Consider the following 22,941-nt stretch of genomic DNA (forward strand, 5'->3'; position numbering starts at 1 on the left):
AAAAAGAACAACTCCAGTCATTATCACCAAGAGGTGAAGGCTCTCTGAGCCACAAAAACAAAACTGGTAATGTGCATCTTAACAAAAAAACCCCAAAGGAACTATTTTGCAAACTTACTCTTTACCACGAGGGAAGCATAAGCTGAAATTTCTCCTTTAACATTCATAGCAGAAGCCCGATACTGAGCAGTGTCGTCAAAATCACATCTAAAATGATGGAAATGATTAGGTAGGGCACCCATTTACTCTTTGGCATAGCCTCTCCTACGTTTTAGATTAAAGAAACCCTCAGAAATCTGGGTAAAATCTATAAAGCAGTAAAAGCTTGGGAGACAGACACACTGGACACTGGACTGATTGTAGCCATTAAGTTTTTTGTTAAAAATCCAATGTTTGAAATAAATGTCTCTTTTCAAATATCACTTACAGTTTGAAATTGAGAATAGAGCAGAAGTAGGAAAAAACTGTCTGATAATATTTATCTAAGTTATCTCTAAGTTATCTCTAATTTACTGTCTCCTATGGAGAGATGCCTAATGTGGAAGCTGTAGAAACAGTAGATATCATAAAATATTTTCAAAGGGCACCTACCAGTATCTAAATTGTCAAATCTAGATTGTTGCTGATTGTCAAATTAGGTGATTAGGTCTCATGTTTTCAATGTTTTTTAATGCAAAGTGACACCAAAAGTTTCCTAGTTGGAGGATGAGTACTGTTAAAGATCTTTCTTGTATGTAAGTGAGGACATCTCAGTTCTGTTCCTCATTTCAGTAAGAATCAGGAACTTTGCTATATTTGAGAAACAGTTAACTCATATTTTTACCCTGAGCTAGATTTTTCTCATGTTTAACTGTACTCATGCAGCAGACAAATGGAAAAAGTAATCACAAATGTCCCACATGTTTCTGACTCAGCCATAAATAGAATAATAATCCAGATAAATTACTCACTTAGGTAAATTGCATATCCTCTACTGAGGAAAACCAGAACTGCTTCAACATTTAGTAGACAGCATTCACTTCAGCTGTACAAACTTGATATCTCTTACATCCCCAAGAGATATGTTCACATTTTGCAGGTCTCAATCTATAGCAACATTTCAGATTAAGCTATTTGTTAAATTATCTAGTATTCCCTTACGTGCTAATCTCCAGTGAGTGTAGCCCATATCGACTTTCAATTATATACTTGCCAGGGTGAGTCTGTACATTGATGGGCACATTGTTTTTGTACCTATGGAAAAGCAAATAAACAGTATGTCACAAACAGAAGTGTATAATTATATACTTTAAAAGGTCAAGTGCTTGATGTTTGAAATAGAACATCAGTTTCTGCATGTTTCTCCTAGATAAACTGTAGTCTGATTTCCTGGGAAGACATTACATATTTTTGGAAGCTTAACCTCTCCCTCTTTCTCTTTGACCACTCCCAGGTGAATTTTATTTTCTAATTAAAAGGAGAAAATAGTCTTGAATGGGATGAGAATCAGTTTGTATTACCATGAACTTCATGTTACTGCTTGTAAAGGAATGGAGGAGTCACATGAGCAACATCTCAGAGCTTTGTGAATTGCAAACAATGAAAATTCCATAGCATCCTTACCTACTAGGTGTCATACACATTTTGTTTGGTTTGCATATTTGATCTACTTTTAAAACCTGCATATTCACAAAAATGTCAGGTAGAAAGTTAACTTTTTTTTTACTTGCGTAGCTAAGTTGACAGAAGCCCCGACAGGGTTAGACTGGTAAAGAAAAATTGTCTTGCTGATAAAGTGCAAGGGATGTGGCAAAAGCTGTGCTACCGAAAACTTCTCTGTCTTTACAGATATACACTATGAGTGTTTTCTGGTACAGGTACCTCTTCAGGTAGGAAAAGTTTACTGTTCAAAATTCCCAGTAACTAATTTGAAGGAATGAACCAGTACTGATCAGTAGTGAGCTGACACTGCTAATTTCAGAATTTATATAAACAGCTTGAGACTCACAGAGGGAGAGTTCAGTGGTTCATGGTAAATTCTTCCTCACCAGTCATTGCATAAAAAGTCACTCATTCTGGACAATACATGGTGTAACCAAGTAAATGTTCGAGTGAATCCTGTCTTAAGTAAGCACTCGTAATATGGAACAAACTGGCAATAGGATCCTAATAAAATTACACACTGAATTGTCTTCAGTACATTTGGGATTGATTTGAGGTCTATAAAGAAAGAATGTTTCCTAAGATAGTGTCCTCCTTTAACATAGCTTTCCCTGTGCTCCATAAGGTACATATATAAGGGAAGTGGAAATATAAGTGATGATAGATAAAATATCTTCATCTCTTACTTTGATGTAGCTTAAATAAACCTTTCTCTTTATAAGTCATAACAGATATCCAGCCAAAGAGCTTTGCTTCTTCATTTCAGATTTTAAATTTTAAATCTCTCATGATTTTCAATCAGGGAAGGGAACTGGTCTGGTGTCAGTGGCTTGCCCCACTTCACCAAACAACTCAGTAATAAGCAATTTTATTTTTACCAAGAATATTATTGGTTTAATATGTCTCAAGATGAAGCTATATCAGCAATAAATCTGAAAATTGCCTTTCAGCACTTTCAGTGTTGTGGAATAAAGAATAGTTCCCTGGCTACAAATATTTGGGCACAGTAATACACTGGGATTTTTCCAAGTGCCAAAGTGAGCGAGCATCATAGACCCTAATGCTTTTCATCCTGATCTTCCTCTCAGCAAGGTGTCTATGAGAAGGGACTCAATGCAGGGCAATACTCTCTATTCTGGACTTCAAACAGTTGCAGAGATGCTTGACCTCATTACAGATCTCCTACTGCATCATCCTGACTTACAGCAAAGAATAATACATGGGTCCAGTAAGAGTAATCCATTCGCCACCAGTCTTCACCTCATCTGTGCGATGGTGCCCCCCAGACTGATCTGCCTGGGAACAACTGGGCATCTTTATATTCCATGCAGTGTGTCAAATAGTTTAGAAAATACAATAATGCCATCAGTTCCTAATATTTTCCAGGGAATATGAAATCCTGTGAAACAGGACTTGACTCCATAATCTCTTTAATTTTTCTCCAAAGGGCTGGGCAACCCTTGGATCCCGTTGGCAGCGAAGGCGTTTTGTAGCATGTGGTGCTGTGCGGAAACAAACTTTAACTGAGTCATACCAGCAGCAAGAAGACTTTCACTTCTTTTGTCTTCACTATCAAGTTAGTAAAAAATAATTGATTCAATTTTCACTTATTTATATTCATCTATGGAAAGAATAGGGCTCGTGTTAGAAGGACCACTTGTTATTTCTGGAAACACAAATTCCAGAACAGCCAAGTCATTAGCTAATGTTGGACTGCAACCTCCCACTGTCATTATGCACTGATAGTTTATGCTTTCTGCTACTGGTTTCAAATGTCCTGGGTTTTCCATATGCTTTTTCCAAGGGAGTCAGAACAGCTGCATCAGACAGTAAGGTTTTCTTTAGAGAAAGTTCATGAAGCTTTATAATTTTTCAGGCACAGCATGAAAAGGTCTTCATTGCTTAGACAAAGAATGACTGCTTGGAATACATGACTGACATTTCGTTAGAAATGCTGAGTGAAAGCTGGCAGATCCAGGTCAGCACTGTTCTGTATCTCAGACCAAAGACACCTGCTGAAATGGCTGTGAACTCTTTTTTTCCATTAGTAGCCTGTGGCGAACAGAAATCCCTTAGGAATTCAGATGTACGGTAAAATGATGTATTAATTTCCGCCATCCACATTTAGCACTTAGATGAAAGGCTGATTCACAGTGAGAGCAAAGGCAGACAGCTGAAGGCTTGGTTTAACCACGTCAGGTTTTTGGGATAAGGTGAATCTCAACCAAAGTGAAAATGGCGCAGCTCTCGCGTTCTTGGTTAGGATTCAGGTTACAGAGCTGGATTACAGCCATGAGCATAGCTGACCATTCCTTATGTCCAGCTGAGACCAGACCCAAAGGGTTTGTCTGGAATCCTCTCTAGGAGGAATGTCAAAACAGGGTACTCGCAAACCTTACATGACAGGAAAAATGTGTCCGTGCAGAGCCTGGCTGTTGGTTGTCATAGTCTAAGGAGAGAGATCAAATGACTTCATGGGCATCAACTCTGGCCTATTAATGTACCTCTTAGTAGCACTTTTTATCAAGCCCTGAGATTAAGGTTTTTAAGACCTAAATAAACACAGAGTCCATTAAGCAACTCAAGTAGTAAATTGCAAAATATGAGTACTACTTAACATCATGATATAGTAGATGTTTTCTGTTGTCTCCACAAATAGAATCTCCATAGGACTTATTCCTAATTGATGCTTAATGCTGAACACAGGCTTATTCTTTTTTCATTTTATAAAAACATACATATATTTTATATACACATTCTAGAAGAATCTTTTAAATTAAATAATGAGCATCAAATCTCATTTTATGTTTGAAAAAAAGTTATTACCTATTATCTTAACAACTTGATGGTATCTGTGTAGCATGAAACAGATAAGAAAGATCAGCTTAATAGATGGTGAGACAGTAAAGCTGCACAAGTCACTGTTAATTAAGCTAAATTAAATTCCACTCAGGGTAAACTTTAACCCAAGAGTCAAATTAGACCTTCAGTTATGACTAAGAGTGTATTTTGGAGTTCTGACAGTAAAGATTTAGTCCAAAGACCATTCAAGTGAATAGAAAGTTTCCAATAGACTCCAAAGCTTTCAGAAGATTTGAATGGTCCTGGATCTATCTGCACTCTTTGACTTCAAATAATTATGATGTGTCTGCTATGAACACCCTGCATCATGAGACTTCAGTTTCATGGAGATTCAGTACCATAACTGCTCAGCAGCCAAGCAGCTAGTTCTTCACCAAAGCATGCTTTAATGCTTCAGGGACATTAATGGCATTTGTAGACTAAACAGAAGTATTTGGAAAACATTATTTTAAGGATAGTACTGATGATGAATTAAACTGCTATTTTTTCTTCATCAGCAGACAGAAAGAATATATTGGATGTCTCTATGAAAAAAAAATCTATATATTCCTGTTGTTGTTACACAAAGTATTATTTTGCCTTTTAATATTTTGCTTTCTTTTTGTACAAGGTGACTTGAAAGGTGTTTGACAGGCCTCCGTACCTGATATTTTTAATTGAACTTATACCTTTCCAGAAAAAATACCACATTCACTGAGATGACTTCAGATATTGGTTATGTGGTGACTTTCAGTGCTAGAGATACAAACTTACCATGTAACACGGGGTGCTGGCCAGCCAGCCACGGAACAATGAAATTTGACATTTTGCTTTTCCCAGATAGTGTGGGAACGAGGCTCAATAATAAACTCAGGAGCATGTAAAAGTTTATCTTGATTCAACTTTTTGTGGAATGCCTGAGTGTCTTCTAGCTGGAAAACAGACAGTTGATTATAAATTCCAGCAGTTATAAGTGCAAATTATTAATATGCAAAAAGCATATTTTTTAAAAAAACAGTTAAAAAATATGCAATTTTTATTTAAAAATCCAGACAGACATACTTAATGTATTTATCTCACCTGGACACAGAAAACAAAGTTTTCATCTTCAGGAAGTTCTCCTTCCAAAATAGCAAGATTTGATTTTACTGGGGTTTTTTCATTAAAACTATTCTAAGTAAAATAATTCTCCACATTCAATTTTTTTTTTTTTTTAAATACAGAGTGAAAGGTGAAATAAGTCTGAAACTCAGATGTCTTCTGTATTTTTGCTCTAATGCAAGATCATGTATGCCTAGATTATCTCTGATACCTAGATTATCTCTGATACCTGCTCTCAAACCTTTCCTGCTGATGGGATCTTCATCCTCTGAGGGTAACTGTTTCAACTGCTTTGCTATCCACAGAGCTGGAAAAAAATTCCTAATATACTATAACTCTTGCTTTCTGTGAACTAAACTATTTATTTTCTGCCCTAACTTTTGTATGGAGAATTACAGGTCCCTGTATTAAGGTTATTAAAAGAAGACAGCTTTCATAATCCTCACAGTCTTTTATAAACTGCGCAATACCAATTTTCCTTAGAATTGTTGTTTCTCAGTTCTGGACAGGTTCTACTTGTCCTCAATGTTCATAAAACAGTAACTACTCATTATCAGAGGTTCAACAGTCTCCAACACAATTAAATAATTGCCCCCGATGTTTTAATGACCATACTTTTGTTAACACATTCTAGAACGGCATTTGTTTTTATACAACGACTGACATTAAATTGACTGACATTAAATTTGTGGCCTGTTATAACTCCCAGATCCTCAGGTACTTCTACCTAGCCAGGCATTCCTCATTTACTTGTTCTTTTCCTTCTGTGGATAGTAATTTCCATTGGTTGTTATCAAATTTCACCTTCATTGTTTCTCAATTTTTGAGATGATTTTGAATTTTTACCTTGTCCTTCAAAGTGTTTACACCCTTTCCAACCTCATGTCATGAGGATATTTTATAAGCATATCGCCAACTCTTCTGCTCAAAACATTAATAAATTTGCTAAATGAAACATATTTGCACTTGGTATATTCTGCCAGTCTGGTCATAACGTATTTGTAACTACGCTCTCAGTATTGTTTTTTAAGAAGTTGCACAATAATATCAAAGCTACCCACAATTAGAGATTCAGTTCCAGATGTCTTTGGCAATTCCCTCCCTAATTTACACCCTGTGATTAAAACTCTAAGTAAACACTTTGACAAGCTTGTTCCCAGGCCATAAAAATGCAGAAATTACCCCATCACCTTCTTATTGGCAAGATATATATATTGGCACCTTTCTTCTCTGCCCAGCAACTGCCTCATCGTCCAGGTGAAGGATGCTGTGCCATTTAACTGGGTGTGGGCATGACCAAAGAGCATTCCCCAGCCCCGTTCTCTCTCCCTTTCTCCCAGCACAACACAAGCATTCCTGGTGCCTGCCTCAGGCACAGTGCCTCTTTTCTTATCCACCTGACACCAAGATAACAAGACTTTAAGTCATTGAAAAGCTTTCCATTGAAAATACTTCGGTTTTTTACTACCATTATTGTGATTGCCCGTGGTGTAAATCAGGGCCTGTTGTGCTAGGCACTTCACAAACACCAAACAAAAAAGACCCGTGCTATTTACAGCCTAGGTGTTCATTTCTACTCTTTTACCGTTTTCTTCAGGGCCACACGTTCAGCAGACTCCCGGATCGCTACTTTCCTTGATTTTTTTTCATGATGCTCCTCTTCAGAAGTTGACTTCGCTGCCTTGCTGACACTAACGCCTTCACCTGTGGCAAAAAGGTTCCTCTTGGCAACATACGCAGCACTTTCTTTAATTCTTTCTTCTTCCGTGTCTGTGATCCCACTGATGCTCACTTCTCTGAAAGAATTTTTAAAAAGCAGAATCCCATTGGAAAAGGCTGAGAACATATTCCATTTATGCTTTCTATCAAATTAGCCAACTACAGTGGCCAACACTTTCATAACATATTTCTGCTATTACAGCCTTGTGTATTCAAAGCAGAAATATGGAAGGGTACTGCAGAATGACTGAGTATTTCACTGTCTAAAGTCATAGCCATTTTCAGTGCCTCTCTGTATAACTATGCCATACACATTTTCAGTTTAACCATTATCCTGCTGTGGTTTTATATCTCCATCGCTATAAAGATTAGTGTAAGGTATACCCACAGATCTTCAGTTATTGACTTATGGCTGCAGCATTCATAGTAACACTACCAAAGGGACAGGAGATAATTGTAGCTGTATAACAGTGTCCTAATTTGTGATTCATACAAAAAACCCCGCGTTACTGTCTATCACAAAAAGTTCTCTTTATTCATAGAAAATTCAATCCTGTAATGTTTGTAGGGTGACTGTTCTTCCAAATGTTTTCAAGATGATTAAGGATTTTCTTGAAGCATCCTCCCAGGTTTTCTACAGAGGCGAGATGCAAAGAATGGTTACTCTCAATGGGTCCAATCCTGTTTCCATATGCACATGTGGAAGTTCCATTGCAGCCATATTGTTTTGGCATTGTCAGGACATTATAGCTGCTACAGTAGTGCATATACAATGACAGTTCCTTGACTTAAGAAGAAGCATTAATATCCTTCTGCTGAGTTTAGTTACTTTAGGGTAACATTAGATGGCACACTGAAAAGAGGTTCTGTATAAATTCTCATTAAGTCCCATCTTGCAAGCACTATAGAGAAAGCAGCCTCTGTTTATTTCCAGAATGCACTCAAGCACAGCCTCACTATTTTATCATAAAACGCTTACTACTGCTACAAAGCAAAAAGATTAGGAAGAATGATTTTTTTCTGTTTTCTTTAAGATTGCTAATATTATGCATTTGATAGCACATCTCAGCTCTCAATAAAATTTGGATTCAAGCCCATAATTAACTGTCCAGCCCCTTATCTTTGGGCTATGAAGTCAGTTCAGTGAGATGCAAGACAGCCAAGCAGTGGAATGTGCTGTAAACTTGATTGCACATAAAAATTGCTCAAAAGACTGAAAAACTTACTTAACAGCCTAGAGCTTTGACCTCCCTCATGCGTTCAAACTCTGCCTTGAACTTTTTGTGTTTCAGGCTGCTTTAACAGGATGATCCTTAAAAGTATCAGTGGGATGATTGATTCCCTTCACTTAGGCACATCAGCTCCCCCCACAAACATCATCTGAAGCTGCAGATACATGGCAGAGATTTCTAAAGACAATTTTGAAAACTCAGTTTAATGAATATGAATGTAGCAATCTACATTCAGTTTAAATGAATCAGTGGCATTTTCCTTCAAAGGCAGGCTGACATTATTTCCTCCATAATTACAGTAGTTAAGATTTCAGCTACTTCACAGTATGGACCCACTCCTCAAGGCATAAAGCATCTTCTGGGAGCTGATGAATATCCTCAGATTAATATAGGACTCAGCCTAGTCATCTGCAGTGGTGGTCCCCAGATGCTTTTGATCAATAGTATTAAAAATTTAGATTTGCTAATCATTTCTTCCAGTTATAATCTTCCCAGATCAAAGAGAAATGTGTTCCCTGAAATGATGAATGCATCAGAAACAGCACACAGTACCATTTAAGAATTGATTCTGCACTCAAGTCTCAGGGGTTTCAGTAGAAAACACTTTTCGAGCAGAAACAATAGGATCAAACCCCAATAGCTCACACAAAATATTATTTAAAGGGTATCTGCCATCTGCAGTCCTTTGGTGTAAGCTTATTAGTGGTTGCAAGTAGTTCCACAAGCCACATCCAGTATCTTTAGCACCTATGCCATTAAATCAAGCTCTGGGTGTTTTATTATCTAGAATACTACCTGGCTGTCCTTAATTTTATCTTGCAAGAATTAGGCTAGGTGTTTAAGAAGAACAGTTGTGAGGTGAATAATCTGAGCAAGGGAGTTTTTACAGCAGAACCTGAGGGCTCCGAAATAGAACCAAATAATGGAAATGGTGACACGGCGCTGAAGGTCATCCAGCAGCATGGGCAACAGTTCCAATGAACCCACGGAGAAATGACCTTTATAAATAACTATTCCTTGTAAAAGCTATCTGCCCATGGGAAACGACACATCAATTTCACAGGGGAATTTGGGAATGACATGTAACATGCACATGGTTCAATGGGCTTCAGCTGTTATCTTTCAAACAAAAATAAATATCTGACAGGAATGTGGCATGCAACTTCTGCAGTCTTGGCATGCAGTCATGAACATGATGCCAACAGAAAAAAAGCCTAAAACAGATACCCCAACCATTTCATGCCATGTTGATTGGGCACCGTAACAACCATCATACATCCTTTTTATATTTTTTAACTAATTTAAAAAAACCCTATTTTAAAAAAAAACTATTTGGATCATTTCAGTGGCACAAAAGCACACAGAGCTTCCTGAGTTGTCATGCGCAAAAATTAAGATTGATACCAACAACAGTAAGAAGAAGAAGAATAGTGACAATGATGTAAGAATCCAACAGTATCTTTTAATGTAGGATCCCAAAGTATTGCACAGACACAAATAAATGAAGCTACACACCATCACACTGAGTTAGATATTACTGTATGCATTTTACAAAAAAGTAAAATAAAAAAAGATTATTTGTTAAGATTTATTAAGATGTTAACATGATGTGTTAAGATCACAGGGGCCTGTAAAAAAGCTAAGATCATCATCCAGGAGTACTAGCCGTCAGTCATGATTTTCAGCTATTGACCAACACTATAAATTTTGCTTTTGTAGACTCAAGACACAATAAAAACGAAGGATATGTGTACTTGATGGCATGGGAGACAGATGATAGTGAGCTGCAAATCTACTGCTATGTAAGCAGAAACACCAGGTGAGATGCAAAGGTAATGAGAAGCCTTGAAAATATGTTACCACAAGTTTTGTGCGAGACATATTTATGTATTTGTATTACAGAAGATATAGCTGAAACTGCAAAGCAATGGTTTAAAAAGGCAGCAGTGTGTGCTTCTGAATGTTGGTTGGATCAAAGAGCAGTGAATTCGACACAGAAATGTACAAGGGGTGAGAAAAAAATTACTCCGGGATAGTGGGAGGGAATTAATAAAAAACAAAACTCCTGATCTCATCACAAAAGCATCACAAACAGTCAAAAGGCCAAAGCAATAACATCTCCTACTGACTACATGGAACTCAGTTTCACATGAAAGCACAAGTTTGGACACAAAGCAGAAGTGACATTGGGTGTTGATTAAGCAGTAGACAGAAAAGCACTGGCTCCCAGAAACAGCTTGGAAGTGTCCCATGAAATATGCCGTGCTGCAGAAGAAAGACAAGTTGAAGGAAGGTTTCTGTTCAACTGCAGGTGGGCAAGAAATTTTTCTCCTGGCCTCCAATCAGTAACCAGTTTTCCACACCACACCCCAGTATGTATTAATCTGAACAAGTGACTATGCTCGAACTGCTGGAGACTCCTAATAAGATCAGTATGCCATACCCCAAAAAGGGCAGGGGGGCCTCCTTGCTCATGTTGGTTCTGGCTTCCACATAAAGTTCACATTCAGCTTTACTGAGGACACTGCTGCAGTAAGATGCATTACATCAGTAGTAACCATGCAATAAATACCACCAACACGTGAGATCAGTATGAATAATTACGATGGATTTGAGGAAGTATTTGGTTTCATTCCAGGTTTTCCCTGTGCCAGGACAAAACATTAGCACATTGTTTCATTGTTTCTGTGTTTAATGCTTGGTAAGAGACATGAATTACAGAACAAGTCTTCAAACCAAAAGAATAAGCTAAATAATGTGGACAACATGCTTGTCCGGTTCCCAATAAGCAGGGTTATAATTATATCTTAATTTCATAGCAAGTGGCCCTGGCAATGTGTTCAAAACAAAGTCCAGACACCTAGGTTCATTTGTCCTGGCTCTGGATGATCAATGTTTGATTTTCTGCCACTCAGTTGACTTCTCTTTGTCTTTTTATCACTCATGTGAAGTGCAAACAATCACCTTGAGATCCATGAGTGTAAAAAAGGATTAATGGATTTGTTATTTTATAATTTGTTAATAAAATGTCAGAAATAAGATACCAAACAAAAGGAAAATAAACATACTTTCCTGTGAATATGGGCACTGAGTAGTCTATGGCTTCGTTCTCTTTGTCCTCAGATACCAAATTCTGTTTTGCTCTTTTTGCTTTGGGACTCATCTTATAGGATTGATCTTCAATCATTAAATTGGAATCTTTCAGTCTGAAATAAAGATAATATTTTTAAATTCAGGAAAAAAAAAGCTGTTAAGAAACACTCCAAAATAAGATTAAAGTACTGAAAATTTTTGCTCTCGTTTGATAAGCAAGAAAATATAATTTTTAATAGCCATGGCTTCAGAGTTATTAAACACATAACTAAATGCACTTTTGACAAGCTCATCATTACAAATATGACACTAATGCCCCTTGATATTAAATCTAAATAGAAAGAATAAACAATATACCTGATAGCATTGCACATTTAATGGCTTCTTGGTTTGGGACTTGGAGAGTTTGTATACCCAGTTTTGGTAGATCCTGAAGTCACTGAGACCACTGAGTAATTCTGCAGATTGCGTCTGAACTCATAATCTCTACTTTTCCAAAATTTACAGTCCCAAAATTGTCTGGTCCCCAACCAAAATGTTGGTGTGCAAATATATTCAAAGTAATCATGCATTTAAGACTCTCTACAGAAACTGCAGGGCAGCGAATTGCTCAGTAACCAGTGTTGCCATTCCCACTGCTCTCCCATACCACCCCAATACAGTGAAACTGGAGAGCTGAGTGAAGTTAACACCATCTAACATAGCACAGATAAATGGAGAATGAGTGGAAAGAAAGAAGGGCAAACCAAAGGGAAGGTGGCTTCCCCTCCCCACCAGCCTGGGAGGGATTCTGAAGAGTGTGAAGCATATTTGAGGCAGCCATTTTGGGTTCATTTTTAACATGGTTACAAATTGTGTTAACAAAGCTCCAAATACCTCCGTCCTCCTTTCCCAATGCAACACATCTCTAACTCCCAGATCTATGGAATACCCTAATTAGCTGTCATCCTTTTATAAATCTCCAAAGTGTCTATTCATCTCTGTCTCAACATCACCAAGGGAAATCATACATGAGTCTGCTTCTGGTCTGGAGATTTGTCTCCACAGCATAAGCTTACCGCTTATGTGCAGATACAGGAGCAGAATTAAGGCACGTGGTTTCTCAGCAAGGCTCGTTAGCCAGACGTGTACCACTAACATGGCTAACCTGCTTCCCATACCCTGGGTAGCTTACACTGGTGTCTCTATGCAGCATGCTGTACACATATAATCAAAACTCATGCTAGCACTGGGCCCCTGAGAATGTTACACATGTATAATGTAAGATTACAGATACATACTTGGGCTAGTGTTTTCCTTAGGCTGCAGCTCTGCAAAAGTACCAGGCTCCAGAGGTGCCACCAACACAAGTCATACCAGGAAGAGTGCTTAATTTCCAAAATATGTATTAATAATCTATCCATGTGTGACTGTGTGTGTGAGATCACACGGGTCCAGTTTCATTCTCCCATCTTTCCTCCCTTCGTTTCTTTGTGCCTGTCCCTTTGCTCAGACTGAATTCTCTCCTTACCCAGTGCCTGTTAAATCAGTCTTCCATTCTCTAGCTCTCTTAGTGGCTTTCTTACTGTCATCTCTTCTCCTTCTCCATCTAGTTCCTGCCTGAACTTCACATCCCCTCCCACATCTGCTTTCCAGCCCTCATCTCTTTGCCCTACCACTCCCAGCACCATCAGTAAGAGTTTCCCTTCCTTTCTGCTTAGTGCCCATCCCATCAGACTCGACTGTATGGCTCGCCCAGCATCGCAGTGAGGCAGCCCTCTCCTCTGTGCTCCCCAGGTGCCCACTTTATAGCCACCATCACCGAGCCTACAGCACCACTGCCAAGAAATGCTTGGTACAGAGGGTAAAAGCAACCGTGCACCAGTTCTCCTTCCTTCCTCCTCCCACTGTATCCTGGTTTGCATGCAAACAAAAGCACAGCCAGAGAGGGGTTGTGGCACACACTGCAGGACTGGGACCAAGGGTTTACCACGTCAGGCACCACTGGGTCAGCCAAGGTACAGACCAAGTCTACAGGAGATAGATGCTGTCTGCTCTGGGGTCTGATGCCAGGTGCTGCCCAAGGCAGCCAGGGAGGGAGTCCAAGGGAGGTGGATCCAGCTTTAGGGACAGAAATCCAAGCAGAAAACACTTGGGAACAGTCCAGGCAGAGTAAAATAAAAAGGAAGAGACAGAGTGAAACAGGGTATGCAATGGCCTCACTCCTGGGTTGGGCAATGATGTGGTACAATCACTATGGCCAACCGCAAATGCATTGGGAGAACTTGTGGTCAAATAAGTGGTGATAAACATCAAAGGCAAAGTATTTTCATTATTTTTCATAATTGAACTATAGTCTGTAAGGAGCTGCAGTTCTTTACTTAGCAGGTGACTTTTATTCCTGTCCTATTTTAAAATGGGACAAACCTGGAATTTTGACTCTGCCTGCCATCAGATTTCCTAAGGGCTTAGGCTGAACCCTTTAGGAGGCCACTTGATTCCTGGTTGTTTCTAGATGGAGAAGGATCACAGTATCATTTGAACTTCAGTTTAAGTGTCAAGAAGTTTCTGTTTTCATAAAAGTAGATGAAATGTGGTGAAAATTTCACCTTAGACATTTTCCGCACTGTTAAATCCAGACTAGCTCTTTGCTCGTAAAGGAGAATTTGGCCATCCTGTCAGTTTAGTTTTCAGTTAAGGTCCAGATTACACACTCATGTAGGGAATTAATGGGGAGCGTACATAGCAGTTCCCATCACTCTTTGCTAGGCCTTTTGTTGATGTCTTTCCTACTTGGTTTTTTTTTTCCCCTATCTTTCACTTATAACTCTCTCAAATTATTTGAAAAGGAAAGAATAAATTGCTATAGGTTCTGTTTGTTTGATGGTTGTTTTTTTAATCAAACATTCCAAGTGTTTGAAGTTGAATATCTCACTTTCATTTTTTCTGCCTTCCAGAGCGGCTTTATGAAAATATCTCCCAAATCCTTCGGATTACCACCAGAGATCTCCATCACAATGGAGCCTGAGAAACAGGGATGGAACTGGGACTTTTATTGAGGTATGATGACTAGGATAAAAACACTGTACATGCACAGCTGATTCCCACTCTTTCTGAGTTTTCTAAACCGCATGTCTCTTGATTGAGGCACCTTTTGCTGCAGACACTTGATTATTTTCTGGATTACTACTCCTGGATCCTTCATGTTATTGCATCCTTTGGTCGGCCCTTGTGTGTATGTGCTCAGGACCAGAAAAGCACCTTTCTAGATGCCTTTTCCTCTCTTCGTTCTCCAGAAGGAGCAGCTGCAGCAAGAGTTGTTGTGCTGTCTTCTAAGAGCAAGGGTTGGGTCCCAATACTTTGTAGTGGTACAGAAGAGGGAGCACTCAGCTATCGAAAGCGCAGATGATAACTGTGAGCTGAATAATGGATCCATGTGGATCCGTAATTGCCTGCCATTCTCAGATTGCTAACACAACACTCTGACCAATTTGCTTCAGTCATTTGCTCTTCCAGAAACTTGACCTGGACTAAGCAAGGCCTCGGTGAGAAGTGTTTCACTGAATAATGTCAATGGTGCTTTTATACCGGTTTCCTGTTCCAGCAATGGTCAAGAGCAGGTGAAAAGAAAGTTTATGTAGAGAAATACCTCCCTTGATAAATTATTTTGGTTTCAAGCAAAGGCCTAGGGACATCCTGAGCCAGAGGTTGCATCCTGGCTGTAGCAGTGAGCTTACAATTTATTTATACATGAAAATGGCACTTTCTTTTGAACCTGTTTTAATCTGCTACTTTATAATCTCTTTTGTGCTTACATGCTGCTCTGTGTGAAAAATCTTTCCTTGTTCACTCTCTGCACATCTTTCACTATTTTATACACTAATGTTACATGTCCATGTTTGCCTCCTTCCCAAGGTAAGAGCCCCGGTGTCTTACCTTCTCCCGACGGAAGGTGTTCCATGCCTCCCACTACCCTCCTTGCTGATATCTGACCCTTTTCTAGTTTCAGAGTGTACTTTTTGAGATGAGATGATCAGAACTGCACCTAGTATTTCAGCTACAAGCATATGTTGGATTAACACACTGACACAATATGCTTTCTGTTTTATTTTCACTTTCTCTCACAGCTGTTCCTAAATTTCTAATTGCTTCGTGACCACACCAGAGCATCCTGCTGGTGTTTTCACAGGGGTATCCAGAGTCACTCCAAAATCTTTTTAGAATTGCACTGCATAAACCAAGAGCTGAGATGAATAAATTTGAAGCAGCAGAAAATGTTTCTTGTTTCCAAATCCTCTTATCATTTGCTTCTGTTCAGGCAGAGCTATATGGAGGCTAGTAGAAATGCATATTCAAATGGAGCTCTTCGCATGGGAAAACAAATTGAAAACAAATTTCTATCACGAGGTTTATTTCCCTGTTTTCCTTTTTTGTTATTACTATTTCTCCCTGTGCAACACAAAAACCAAACTCTGCCTAAAACCATTATTTAGGTAGCCCAAAGGAGGACTCTGCTTTCTTGAACCAGGTTCTAAAATCTTGCCCTTTATTTTAAAATGTTCCAACCTTTTACCTGATATGTGGAACAGAATCTCCCTGGAGGAGAAGGAGCAGGGTATCAGTGCTCTCCAGTTTCACAGGGAGGAACAGTACCATGACCTTTTAACAGCTTTCAGCCTCATTTGATATGCCCAGCTAGCATATGTATGGTTTTTTCCAGGTCAGATACTATCTGTACTGCCTTATCAAGGTTGGTGACCCAAGCCTACTGTCCTCATTTCTTGACGGTTTTCAGCATGTTAAAATATCAATGCCAGCGTTTTCCTGGTTTCTCAGTTGAGTCACTGAATTGGGAGTTGGGTGACTGTAAATGCTAAAGGCACAGGCATTGTCCTGTAGAGATGTAAAAAACAGATAGACACTATTAGCTTTTCCCTCTAGCCCAACAGAGGAACTAAAGACAACAACACTGTCCAGGGCCTCTGAAACTCCCAAACAGAGGTTTTGTTTTGATGTCTTATTCTCAGATAGAAATATACTTCAGTATGTTGGCACTGCCCTTGTTTCTGTGCCTGAAGGGACAGTTTTCCCACCTTGCACAGAGTCTGTGCCCAGTGGATGTAGAAATGTGTTCCAGGAGTGGACCACAACACCCTATTCCTTAGTTATTCCACCCCTACATGAAAAGGCACCTGTAAGCTCTTTTGCACCTCTCGAAAATCATGTATCTTGTCCTAAGCATCTCTTTCTCACTTTATTCCGACAGCAGAAAGGCATGCATTTGGTATACACAATGGCTGTACCAGCTGTACCTGCCAGAGGAGCTCCATTAGCCAAGAGGCATTTTCCAGGCTCTCTTTCTAGCAGCTGCTTCTTTCCTAATATGCAATGTTTGAATTTACTCACTGTAAAGAGAAGATAGTGGATTGGCAAACCCAGTTACAGGAAAGAAAAAAAAAAAAGGATTTTCAGAAGAGAGCTCTTTAAAGCCAGTGTCTAAAGATGAGAGGTGCTCTCCTGTGACTATATTCATTTTAAGTTGCTGACAGATTTGTCACAGGCCCAGGCAATATTGCTGGCAATAATCACGCTGTTCCCTAACACAGCTTCCACAACAAATTTTTTTAAAGGGGATTGTTTCCATATAGCAGGTCTCATTAAAACAATTTCCATGCTTTGCTATGACGTTTGGAAGCCACTTTTTTAATCCTCACCTATAATAAACCAAAGGATGAACAGTGCCAAGATCATGGTCTTCTCATGTTTCTTAAAGTGTATTATTTACTCAGCCCTGTCCCGATCCTGGTTACAATATTGCTCAGAAGACCATTCACTCTTACTGTCTGGCAGCCTAATTAATTGCAAGTCAGTACGGCATTTATCCTCTGTTTGCTTGGCTCACCTGAATTATGCCATGTCTTCTTTGCTATTTTGCCTGACCTGCAAAATATATGCAAATACCTGAGCCACACCAATAACTTCTGTTTCTCTCTAAGCAAGTCTCTGGCCTATTTGGTGGCAGATAACCTGTCCGTGACACAATGGGATTATCTGATGCTGCTGGCCAGGAAAATAACAAATGGAAAAGCAGTGAAAGGTTGAGAAAAGGCAAACGACTGAGCTTCCAAAAAAGGAGGGAAACAGGTTTAATCCAGCAGTCCCGTTTGACAGGCCTGTAGTGCTATAAGCAGCTTTGTCAGACCTGACTCAAAGCTTCTCAGAAGCACACGGAGGATGGAGCGGTGCTGTGAGAAGAAGGTTCTCCCACAGGAGCCAGCCTGCCCACGCTGGCAGCCCCTGAGGATGGGGCAGGGAAGATGACGGGTGGCCACAACAACGGCTTTTGGGAGAGAGCTGCCACCCCTCGCCTGTACAGACCCTGCCCGCTCCTCAGGGGAAGCAGCACACCTTGCTCCTCCTGGCTCTGTGGAGGCCAAAGAAGCAGCATACAGCTAGAGATGGCCCCGCAAGCTGGTAGGGAGGGCTAGGTGTGAAGTGGCAACCTTTACATGGTGAGACTCACTTTCTTTTAGGAGCCCAGGGTTCTGCAGCTTTGGCAAACTGTAACCAGCAAAGCTGCAAGCTTCCGTACTTGCTCTTGGTTGTGCCAGTTTTCATTTCTCTCCTTCTACTTCTTCAAGCTGCCATGGTGTGAAGAAGACTTGAAATGTGGGGAAGGGACAGCCCACTTGCAAACAGAGATTTTTTTGTCCTTATGAAAAATCAAGCTGCAGCTCCTTCAAGCTGTGTCCATGCTCTGGGCATGTATTCCACTCAAGCGAGGCTTCAATGTCAGAGAATTGGGTTCAGGTCAAGGTCTTGCAGGTTACCTAATCCCTAGTCCTTCTCCACTGCTTTCCCGTGATAAATTCCTCACATAACACTAACTGCATGTCAACACTGTTGCTTTATGAACACTCTCCTCTGTACAGTGGCTACAGAAAAGGATGAGACTTAAATTTTGCAAGTATAGTAAAGTTTAGCAGAAGCTACTTCAGATAAAAATAAGAAGTGACCTGAATAAAAGCTTAGTATTTGAATAGTATATTTTTCCTCTTGGGCTTAATGGGGTTTATCCACAAAACTATATCCATTATACATAAATGTATATTTGATGTTAAAATCCAGTGATATGCAATAATCAATTGTTAGCCAAAGAATTTTATCTGGATTTGGATCCATGTGTCCATTCAGGTTTCAAGCAACCACCACTGTTGTAGGTCGTTTAGATATAGCATTTCAATTCAAGGCCCTTTCTACTTTTTGAAAATTGAAAGAGTTTGAAGACTCATTTTCTTTTTTATCCTTTCATATGGATACAAATAGGAAGTCTTTGATTTGCCCAATTTCTTTTAGTAACACTTTTTGTCTCCACATTATCCCTTGAAGTGTTTTGGGCTATCATCTGGGAAAGACAGCACAAACTTGGAAAGAATTACTTCAAATTGGCACTACATTTAACTATATAGTTGCATTATTTGTTCTACTTTATCTCTTTCAAATTGCAGCAAAATGGGCTGCAAAAACCAAATGAATACCAACATAGAGACCATATTAACCATAAAATTAGGTGAAATATTGAGATTACCATTCAGAACCGTATTCTCATGTATTAATTAAGTTTTGTGCAAGAGAGATTTAAATCTTGTGGGTCTAATCTCCCGAGTCCTAATCTTACATAGCAGCACTGAGTTTCTCAAACTGCCAACACAAGGGCAGGATCACAGAAAAAAAGAAGTTACAGCTGAGACATTCTTATCTCTGATTACCAGGATAGTATATCAATCTGTTGGCAACTCTTGTACTACAGTGTAGCTTGGAAGTATCACCAAATATACTATTTTAAAACAAAAGCTATTATCTCAAGCAAAACCTCAGGAAACCTGGAAATTTTTTAAGTTCTCTCCCAATTAAGCAATTCCGTTTCATTTAATATTACTTTGTTGACGTTAAAGTTCTTCTTGATGAGAACATACAGGTTTCAGAAGAAACTCATCTGACAAACCAGAGTCACTGAAGTGTTTGTAACTGGGACTCGGAAGCAGATTTCTTTACAATCATTTTTTGCAACTTCAAGTAATGTTCCCATTTCTTATGGGAACATATTCTATGAGAAGAAGGAGGCTTCAGGTTAGGGTCAGCAACAGCGTGTAGGCACTGCTGCACCACTGCAGAAATTTGGGATATCTTCCCTTGCCAAACTCTCTCTGGAAACATAACCCTCAGTCCCAGCATCTCCAGTTTGCTTCCCTTCATCAGCAGATTATAAATGAGCTTCTCGCTGCTCTACTCAATGGTTATTTGCACAAGTGAAATTGTTTCAACAGCAAAGACTGGATACTACCCAGCCCAAGACAGTCAAGTAATCAAGTCATTCATCTGGGCTCTGACAGGCTGAGGTTCAAATTCCTGAACAGACCCTGGCAAATAGAGACTTGACCCTGAACTTCCTGAAAGCCAAGTGAAGGCTGTAATCACACGGTATTGTTTACTGCAGTACAGGTAGTCTTGCCGTCAGTGGTTTTGGCCAAAATTCCATCTTTGTCCACAATCCTTGGAGGATATCCAGTTTTCAAAATTTAAATTTTCTGATGGACAGGTCTTGATCAGTTCTGCTAATAATACTCTAAATTTTATATTAGTATAAGTGCGAACAGATGTTTTGGGCTATAATTTGTTGATCATTTCCTCTATTGCTAACAGCTGCTCTAATCTTACTTTAATACTCCCCTAATTTCTGTAAATCTCTGAGATACATACAAATAATGTGAGGCTATGGTATCTAAAATATTCTGCTAATGTAATTGCTTGAGCAATATTTATTATCTTAAATAAACAAAAAACATGGCAGCTAAGCATAGCTGCTCTTCTAATGCAAGATGAACACTTCAGGGCATTTCTTCTTTAGAAATAGTACACCTCAACCAATATACAGTGTGAAAACTTCAATTTCTTGAATCACTCAGCATAAAAGTGAAACCATTAGGCCAAAGAAGAATTGTTTAATGATATATAGACATGTCAGCTCAAACTTGCGTGAACAGCCCTAAGTTCTTTCACTGCTCCAACCTGGCCAGATAAAAGCCAGCCTCAAACCAAAAGCTATCAATCATCTGAACACTGCATATTAAATTCAGCTGTAGTAATATGGCTAAACAACTTGGAAGGAGAGGTGGCTCATGCCTAACCAGTTTGGAGCGTGAATATGTCATCATTTAGCCACATCGGCATTGCTAGTGCTCTTCTTATGCCAATCCAACCATCATACATGAATTAGTCTGACAAACTAAGCTGACCACAGTCCTTCCCATTGCCAAAGCCAAAGGAAAACACCAAGCCTGGAAAATACATTAACACCAAGTTAAAGAGACAATTTCTGTGGAAGAGGAGGAGAGTTTTGCCATTGATTTCCATGGGAGGTGGTTGGACGTTTTTGTTTGGAATATTGTTTCAAAGACGGATTTACTTACCCGAGACTGTAGGCTTCAGATCCCAGCCTGTAGGCCGCAGCCAGCTTGTTGATGGATTCAGATCCATGGCTGTAGGCAGCTGAGCTCTTGCTGAGGGATTCAGAGTCAAGACTGTAGGCAGCAGATCTTTTCTTTTGTGCAGCAGAATGATCGTAGGCTGTAGATCCATAGCTGTAGGCTGCCGACTCAAGGTCATAGGCCGAAGATCCATGACTATATGCTGCAGAAGCGTCACGGCTGAAGTCTGCTGCAGATGCATGGCGATAGGCTGCAGAGCCCCTAGCGTAAGCTGTAGATCCTTGAGCATAGACAGCAGATTTGCTCTTTGTTTCCTTTTGGTACTGGCTTACAGTGGACTGCAGTGCTTTATGGCGGTATGCACGGTCATAGTGCTCATGGTGTCTTTGGTAGAAAGGTAAAGACATCGTGGGTGTCTTCTAATTTTGTTTTTTTACTGCACGTTTCTGAATGTAAATAAACAGGACAGTGTCTCAAAAAGAACAGATCAAACATAAGGACTATTGTCAAAGAAACTTCTGAGTTAGCATACAAATAATACACAACTTCATACAAACTAACACAGAACTTAAAACTTCAAAGATCAAATGCAATGAATTTAGGCTTATCTTTTTATGATGTGTTTTAGACTTTAAGATAGGTTCGTATTTAAGTTTCAAGAAGCTCATATGTCATTCATCATAACCAGAAAACCTTGCACTATTGTGTCTGTTCATTTGTAGTTGGTCTCCCTGTTACTGCAAACTATTCAAGTTTTACGTGCTCAACTTCTCCACTCATTTCTGTGAACTAATGAAATTTTATGTGCTCAGCTTCTTCAGAGATAGTGTAAATATTTTTGTTAAATTACAAAAGAGACAATAAAGTAATAATATATTTTAAAAGGCATGAGGAATTGCAACAAGGCTATACAAGCTGAAATAAAAATATATGAACATTTCATTCATTTTTGTAATCCAATTTTCAGATTTAATTTAATATTCCATTTAATATTTTAACAGTGAATTAAAAACATTAAGATTGAGAAGGATGTCACTTTTTCTGTAAACATGCGTTACATTGATTATTTTGTATGTGATACCAGAGATCCATTTAAAATGGCTTATCATACTTTTACAGTTTAATCAGGGATACAGTCTGTATGCAATGAGTAAAATAATATCATGCTCCTCAGTCCAAATGACCCTTTTTTTAACCTAGAATGTCATGTTCAAGATCGTCACGAAACTTCCTCCAGATGATACCCCATCTAAGTTTTACTTTGCACAGTCATCAGTAGATTGTCTTGCAGTTGCTCGTAGTAGGAAATTTGATCAGGTGAGAGGTAGTTCCCCTCTCAAAATGGGATAAGGATTGAGTGCAGAAAGGATTTCCCTTGGGTTTTTTTAAGCTGGCAATTTAGTCTTTATTTTGTTATTGTTTTATTTTGCTGTTGTTAAAACTGACTTTTTTTCTTTGAAATGCAAGCTTGCCTCTACCAATCCCGATGATAACCTTTCTTTCTCTTATCACTGGTGATTAGGCTCACAACATGGCTAGGATTGTCCCTGAAAAGGTGCATGATTATGAATAGAAATGAGCTACAGTGGGGAAATGTTTAGAAGAATTTAAAGAAGATCCAAAAACAATTGTGAGAGGTGTCTGTTATTGTTTTTTTTAATATCAATCACAACAATAGGAGACTTCTGCTTCTGGTTTTGTTCATGTTAATGAATAATGATCTGATGTTTTGACATAAAATACACTTACAGATGAAAAATTACGAAGAAAACCCCCAATGTTTCAACTTTCTTAAATTTCAGGGCTCTCTCAAGGGAACTGCTCTTTGTGTGATAACAGAACAGATC

General features: G+C 39.1%; 1 protein-coding gene across 2 annotated transcripts in view; it reads right to left on the minus strand.

Annotated features, from left to right (window-relative positions):
• MYOM1 (myomesin 1) overlaps positions 1-21,501 on the minus strand; it is a 69,146-nt gene extending 47,645 nt beyond the window's left edge. For both annotated transcript variants that reach the window (XM_050891241.1, XM_050891239.1), the window contains exons 1-6: positions 21,212-21,501; positions 11,603-11,743; positions 7,169-7,379; positions 5,257-5,414; positions 1,141-1,233; positions 119-207 (exon numbers count right to left, since the gene is read on the minus strand). In XM_050891241.1, the coding sequence (XP_050747198.1) occupies positions 119-207; positions 1,141-1,233; positions 5,257-5,414; positions 7,169-7,379; positions 11,603-11,743; positions 21,212-21,501 (982 nt within the window). The remainder of the gene's footprint in view (positions 1-118; positions 208-1,140; positions 1,234-5,256; positions 5,415-7,168; positions 7,380-11,602; positions 11,744-21,211) is intronic.
• Between the last annotated feature and the right edge of the window lie 1,440 nt (positions 21,502-22,941).

The sequence above is a fragment of the Gymnogyps californianus genome, chromosome 2 (genome assembly GCF_018139145.2).
Source record: "Gymnogyps californianus isolate 813 chromosome 2, ASM1813914v2, whole genome shotgun sequence".
Lineage (NCBI taxonomy): Eukaryota > Metazoa > Chordata > Aves > Accipitriformes > Cathartidae > Gymnogyps > Gymnogyps californianus.